Source organism: Sinocyclocheilus anshuiensis, unplaced genomic scaffold (genome assembly GCF_001515605.1).
Source record: "Sinocyclocheilus anshuiensis isolate Anshui unplaced genomic scaffold, SAMN03320099.WGS_v1.1 scaffold355, whole genome shotgun sequence".
Classification (NCBI taxonomy): domain Eukaryota; kingdom Metazoa; phylum Chordata; class Actinopteri; order Cypriniformes; family Cyprinidae; genus Sinocyclocheilus; species Sinocyclocheilus anshuiensis.
In genome coordinates, this window is record NW_015549571.1 from 112921 (window position 1) to 119914 (window position 6994).

General features: G+C 38.3%; 1 protein-coding gene across 1 annotated transcript in view; it reads left to right on the forward strand.

Moving 5' to 3' along the window:
* LOC107657382 (dual 3',5'-cyclic-AMP and -GMP phosphodiesterase 11A-like) overlaps positions 1–6994 on the forward strand; it is a 106667-nt gene that overhangs the window by 55879 nt on the left and 43794 nt on the right. Inside the window, exons 4-6 of the mRNA XM_016445429.1 lie at positions 601–690; positions 5930–6070; positions 6149–6213. Of these exons, the coding sequence (XP_016300915.1) occupies positions 601–690; positions 5930–6070; positions 6149–6213 (296 nt within the window). The remainder of the gene's footprint in view (positions 1–600; positions 691–5929; positions 6071–6148; positions 6214–6994) is intronic.

The window sequence follows — 6994 nt, forward strand, 5'->3', positions numbered from 1 at the left end:
TTGTTTTTTTTACTTTAAACCGCATAAACACATTTCATTACACCAAATACACCAAATAATGTTCTTTTAAGCAGCAACATATGACCCCTTTAAACTTACAAAAAATATTAAAATATATACAAAAACAAATTAGAAGATTAATCATAATAAAGTCTGTTACAATAAAGAATGATTAATATGTATTTATTTATACAGTGAAGTGCTATTTTACATTTGTTTACTTTATTTCTGTACCTGAAAACTGTTAAACCTTCCTAAAAAGCGCTGTTTATTTAATATGTATCTTTGTTCTGTTGTATTTATGTAGGCCTGCTGAATGTTAAATGGATCCAATCCATGTTCATTAGAAATTATTTGATGATGCAGCAATAAAACTGCTAGAATAATTTAATGCAGGTGTTTTTGAACTTTGCTGATTTAAAACATGATCAAAATACTATCTATTTTGATGCCAAAATTTCAAATAAGAGAGGAAGTGACAAATATCGGTATCGGAATCGGCCAATAAGTGATTGTTAAAATCGATATCGGTATCGGCCCCAAAAAATCCTATCGGTGCATCCCTAGTCTACACTTCTAAACACTGTTGTGTCTGTGCAGGTGTTGCAGATGTACCTGCCGTTCTGTGGCATCGCCATCTCAAATGCCCAGCTCTTCGCTGCCTCCAGGAAAGAGTACGACAGGAGCAGGGTAAGAACACACTTACTTCAGCACTTCATTAACTTCATTAAATATCTCTGCACCCCTCCGACTGTAACAAGACAGCGCTGTGCATGTGTGTGTGTGTGTGCGGTGTGTGCGCCATGTGGGTGTTTATTACGTAGTACGTGTGTATCTGTCTATTGATCTTTTGATTCCTACACACTCTGTTCCTGCATCGAGAGGTTTTGAATCAAGAAGAGATGTGTGTGTGTGGCTGGGGAAGCATAAATCTGAGTTGTGGCGTCTTTACAGCGTCATCAACACATTTTAAATATCGATCACAGAAGAACATAATGCCAGAAAACAAGAATGAAGTAGAGAGAGAGAGAATGAAAAAGATGAAAGCAGAAAGTGAGGGACCTCAAGTGATCATTCAGTGTATGCACTGTTTGCTGGGAGTGATTTTAATGATGCTTGCTCTGTTATCATGTGTGAACTTGGAGAACCACTGTTGGCATCAAGCCATTAACATAATTCATAGTAGAGGGAGTTTACTATGAATGGTGCCTGCTGATAGAGTAGGTCATTTGCACACACTTGATGTTTTAGCAGCCAGTTCACTAAAGCAATTATGCAAATAAGGCATAACAGCGCAAAGACATCCAGGAAATTAAGGCTGAATTCATCTTACACAGTGCGGTTCCCCATCTTGCATGGCGGTTCTGAGTACTAGCTTTTGTAGTGTGCTTCAGATTACTACAATCTGGCATATTTTGCTGAGACTTTACCACATCAGTCTTCCACTGCAAGCTTTGTTTGTTTCAGTTCAATATTGTTCAATGACAAGTCGCAAATCTACTGTCACAAGTCCTGGTTAAGGCCAGGAGTTCAGCTTTATCTCATGAACTTGCAGTAATCATCTCTCTCATAATCAACCCCACAATGGACATGGTGTGACTGTGAAATTACATTTTTTAGATTGCAACAATGGCATCTGCAGATGTGAATGAGTCTCTTGTTCCCTTTGTCTCTCTAATATTCATTCTTTTTTATTTACTCATTCCCTTGCCAGAAATGTTGAAATGGCTCCACAGGGACAGTGAGATGGCTATTATGCTGTGCTAAAGGTTGCTTGTTGACATTCCCTTCGTTTCTGAGTTCACAAAGTAAAGTTTTGAGCTTGACCTAATCAGATCAGGTTATGCTGATATCAGATAAGTAACATGAGAGCTGAGACTTGGAGTTGGTAATGGGATTTTGTACGAAATTTACGGATTCCATTTTTGATTCCACTCGACATTTGCTGTTCCTTAATAGTTCTGGTAATAATTCTCTTGGTAATTTTGATAAAGAACAAATGGAAAATGATAGGACAGCAATTAGTTCCTTTAGAATTCTGTTATAACTTTAGAAATAGGCTAAACTGTTTTGTAAATTATTGGGAGGGTTTACATTGTGATTTGAACTAATTAGCCACAAATTTAAGTTTAGTGATTCTGTTCCTCTAAAGCCAAGATTTCCTACTACGAACAGGTTTGACAGCCCCATGTGATATGTCCTCCATCAGGATCTAATCTGTGCCTCTGAAATGACTCTGTCCCGAGGGGCTTGAAGTCACAGCAGTGCCATGTGATACATAGCAGCACACAAACATCCTCTTTATCAGTTTATTTATCAGCGTCATCACAAAATGAGGCCTATTACACATGGGTGAATGGTTTCTGGATAGTTCTTTTGGGAAAGGATGTTTTCAATGGATCAGTTATATGGTGATTATTGGTGTTTGTTTGGTTTGTGCAGTCCATGGTTCTCAAACTGTGATCCATCTGATAATCTGTGAAAGACATAAAGTCTGTGAGTTGATTGATAAATAAAATAATTCAAATTGACTAATTAACTCATTGATGAGTTAACTAATGAACTTAATAATTAACTGATTGTGTTGAGATTAATTTTATTATAAAGTGTGCATCAGTGTACATAAGTGTTCAGTCTATCTTTAATTTCAGTGAAATAACAAAGCAGCAGTCTAGCACAATAAAGTCAGGTGATTTAGCAAAATTGTATAGGTGCCAATAGCATCACATGTTGTATTGTGAACGGTTGCCATCTCTATTATTCAGAGTTACAGCTTGTTGTCTTTTTTTGCGGCTTTCATGATCGAAAGAGCAACGTGTATCTCTTTGTCATCAGCCATTACATAATCCCTAAACATGAATGAGCGAGCGAGCGAGGTTATTAGTGTGACATGAATGCTGGCACTACTTTATTAGGAAAAGGCTTTGATCCGTATTGAGAATAAGAATTATTCTCTTTAATTAAGAGAACCAAGAATAGCTAATTAAACACAGATCTGTAGCAAGATGAGAATGTACTGGGTTTTCAGTACATAAGTTTATTCAAGGAGAAGATTAACTGTCTTATACTACTTCTTTGCCATATTCTACACTTATCTATTGTGTTGCCTTTTTTAAAGTTAGTTTTGCAAGTTTTCATAAATTGTCTAGGTGGATGAGGGAGGGGGCTTTATATTGTAAACTTTAAAGTATGACACCATTTTACATCAGACTCTTATTTCAAAAGAGCAAGGAAAATCCTGTTTTCCATTATGTTCTCTTTAAAGCCTTTTTTGCATCCTGTGATGCTCTGACTTGGATTGAATTAAAACAATCGGAAATCGGCTCAAGACTCAAACAGTTCAAGGTAAAATCATTTCCCTTGAGGAACTCTCTCTAGATAAAGCATACAATCACGGAGAGTTCGCGGCTGAGTGAAAACTACAGTATTTGTCAAGCTGTGTCCGCTGTTATTGGAAAAGTCAGTGCACCTTGCAGGAAATTTCACCTTTTACTCTCTGACCAGGTCAGATTTCAGACAAAATATGAAGGTAATGTGACTTATCCAACTCACGTTTTAATATGTAGGCCTATGATGTTGATATGTTTGCGCATTCAGAAGATTTGTTTATTTTTTTGTGCATCTCCATGGTAATTATTACCAGTTATCCGTTTAGAATCTGAAAAATGACAACATACAAAGATGCAGCAGAGACTGTTTGTCTACTGTGTGCGTGTTTCCAAGATGGTTGCTCCCTAAGTTACGCTTGCTACACTTGGGGAATGTGTTGACGGCTGTCAGGTGAGGCTGCCCTCCTGGAGCTGCAGTGCTACAGGTGGATCTTGGCACATGCTTGTACATCAGCCATGGGTATCGGCCCCAAAAAATCCTATCGGTGCATCCCTAGTCTACACTTCTAAACACTGTTGTGTCTGTGCAGGTGTTGCAGATGTACCTGCCGTTCTGTGGCATCGCCATCTCAAATGCCCAGCTCTTCGCTGCCTCCAGGAAAGAGTACGACAGGAGCAGGGTAAGAACACACTTACTTCAGCACTTCATTAAAACCGTATTATATCTCTGCACCCCTCCGACTGTAACAAGACAGCGCTGTGCATGTGTGTGTGTGTGTGCGCTATAAATATCATGTGGGTGTTTATTACGTAGTACGTGTGTATCTGTCTATTGATCTTTTGATTCCTACACACTCTGTTCCTGCATCGAGAGGTTTTGAATCAAGAAGAGATGTGTGTGTGTGGCTGGGGAAGCATAAATCTGAGTTGTGGCGTCTTTACAGCGTCATCAACACATTTTAAATATCGATCACAGAAGAACATAATGCCAGAAAACAAGAATGAAGTAGAGAGAGAGAGAATGAAAAAGATGAAAGCAGAAAGTGAGGGACCTCAAGTGATCATTCAGTGTATGCACTGTTTGCTGGGAGTGATTTTAATGATGCTTGCTCTGTTATCATGTGTGAACTTGGAGAACCACTGTTGGCATCAAGCCATTAACATAATTCATAGTAGAGGGAGTTTACTATGAATGGTGCCTGCTGATAGAGTAGGTCATTTGCACACACTTGATGTTTTAGCAGCCAGTTCACTAAAGCAATTATGCAAATAAGGCATAACAGCGCAAAGACATCCAGGAAATTAAGGCTGAATTCATCTTACACAGTGCGGTTCCCCATCTTGCATGGCGGTTCTGAGTACTAGCTTTTGTAGTGTGCTTCAGATTACTACAATCTGGCATATTTTGCTGAGACTTTACCACATCAGTCTTCCACTGCAAACCAGACTCCTTCAATACATCTGGACATACCCTTTAGTATACACTTTAGTATACTTTCAAAAAGAGCAATTATTATGGAAATAATATATTTATTATATATTATATAAATAATATATTTAAAATACTTGAATGTAATGTTTTCAGACACTTAATTGCAGTTTAATTCCAATTGAATTAAAAGGTAACACTTTACAATAAGGTTCCAGTTGTTAACTATATTTAATGCATTAACTAAAATTAACAGTATTTATTAATCTTTGAATTAATACATTTATTAATGAAATGTCTCCAACATACTTTGGTAAAAATTCCTCAATGGTCGTGTAAAACAACAAGTGTTTTACCTCGTCAAAAACAGCTCCGTTCACAGCAAGCCGTTTCGGTGTTATATATAATACAACATAATACGCTAATACAATTTTAACATTGAAATGTGATATCAAGACACTACAGTTAAAATGTGCTTTAGTATGTTAGTCAACACATCAAAACAAGTGTACTTTAAAGCATGACAAAAGATTATTAAAAGATAACGATTTAAAAAAAAACTTTTGACATTATTGCAAAGTGCACTTTTTAAAAGTTAAAAACCTTTTAATTATGTTTAAGTTGATTTTTTAATATACTTTAAGATTTTAAGTACACTACAAGTGCACATTCAGTGCAATTAAGCACACTGTATTTTTAAGGGTTTGCCCATTTATACTGCTCTTTTCCATAATTTGCTCATCATTTAATTAATCACTGCTGCCACAATCAATAGAAAAATACCCCCAAATCCCTTTTAAACTAAATTTTGCTGCAAGCCTTTAAGTGCTTTTAAGTCCTTTATGAAGTTTGAAAGCTTCTGTCTCCATTAATTACAACGGCATGGGGGAAAAACATGTATATTTAAGAAAGAAAATAAAATGGGTTTGAAATGAAATTAGGGTGAGAATATGATGACAGATTTTATGAATTGTCCCTTTGAACATGCAGTCGACCTGATACTGGCCATAGAAAAAGAAACTACTCTAATTCCTGCTTTAGGGCCCTTGCAGAAACACACCGAATGCCATGCGTATTTGTGAATGCATTGACGCATTAATTGTACTTGTATTTGCGTTGCATTCATATACTTTGATTAAGTGTGTTTCTCTGTTTGTGTCCATGTGTGTAGGCTCTTCTGGAGGTTGTGAACGATTTGTTCGAGGAGCAGACCGATTTGGAGAAGATCGTGAGGAAGATCATGCATCGAGCTCAGACGCTGCTGAAGTGTGAACGCTGCTCCGTCCAGCTGCTGGAGGACATCGAATCTCCGGTGCGCTCTGATCCTCTTCCTCCCCGTCCCCTGCCTGCCACATCCCTCTAATCCTGCTCGCTTTAATGTCTCCTGCAGGTGGTGAAGTTCACCAAGTCCTTTGAGCTTCTGTCACCCAAGTGCAGCGCCGACATGGAGAACAGGTGCGACTAACGGCAGGTTAAACACACACACACTTGCGAAAAAAGTCTACGCATTAACACACTCTTTCACACAAACATACCTCTACTTTATATAACCTCAGAGAGGAGTTGAGACCCGGCAGCGCTGCTAGCGCTAATGAGGCCATTTCAGAGTGGCGGTGTTTGTTTGCTGTTAACTGCAGCAGGCGGCGTGTGCTGATGTGTTGCCCCCACAGTGACAACTGTTTCTCTGCTACGACCTCTAATACACACGCACAGCTTGAGAGAGATATGTCAGTCTCAGTGCCAGCAGGAGTGTTTGCTTGTGGCCTGTATGTGTGTGTGTGATTCTTTGTGTTTGAGCATTTTTAAAGGTGTCACACCCACAGCACAAAGTGCATCTCCATATTATGCAACCTAAAGATATTTATGAAGCAGTAATTAGCTCATTAGAGGTTGCAGCGTATTTTAATGTTCAGTGTAAGATGGCCATTTGAATACCACTTTTTGGATTTTGTGTTGAACTGTGTGTTGAATTTAATAGTAGTATTTTGGAGTTGTAGTTGGCAACTTGTGTATAGTTGGTTGTAGAAGACTATTTGCAGGGCTTAAAGTTCTCCGGCACCGTGCCGGATCTCCAGCGTGCAGCGTTTGGCTGCGGAAAAAAATAATCCTACATTTAAAAAAAACTTGTTGATATCACTTTCGAGTCCATGAGTTCGCCTACCAATGGTATGAGAGGAGCACAGATTTCACTCTCAACCAAACTAACATTCCTAGCCAATCAGAATTTTTTGCCCTT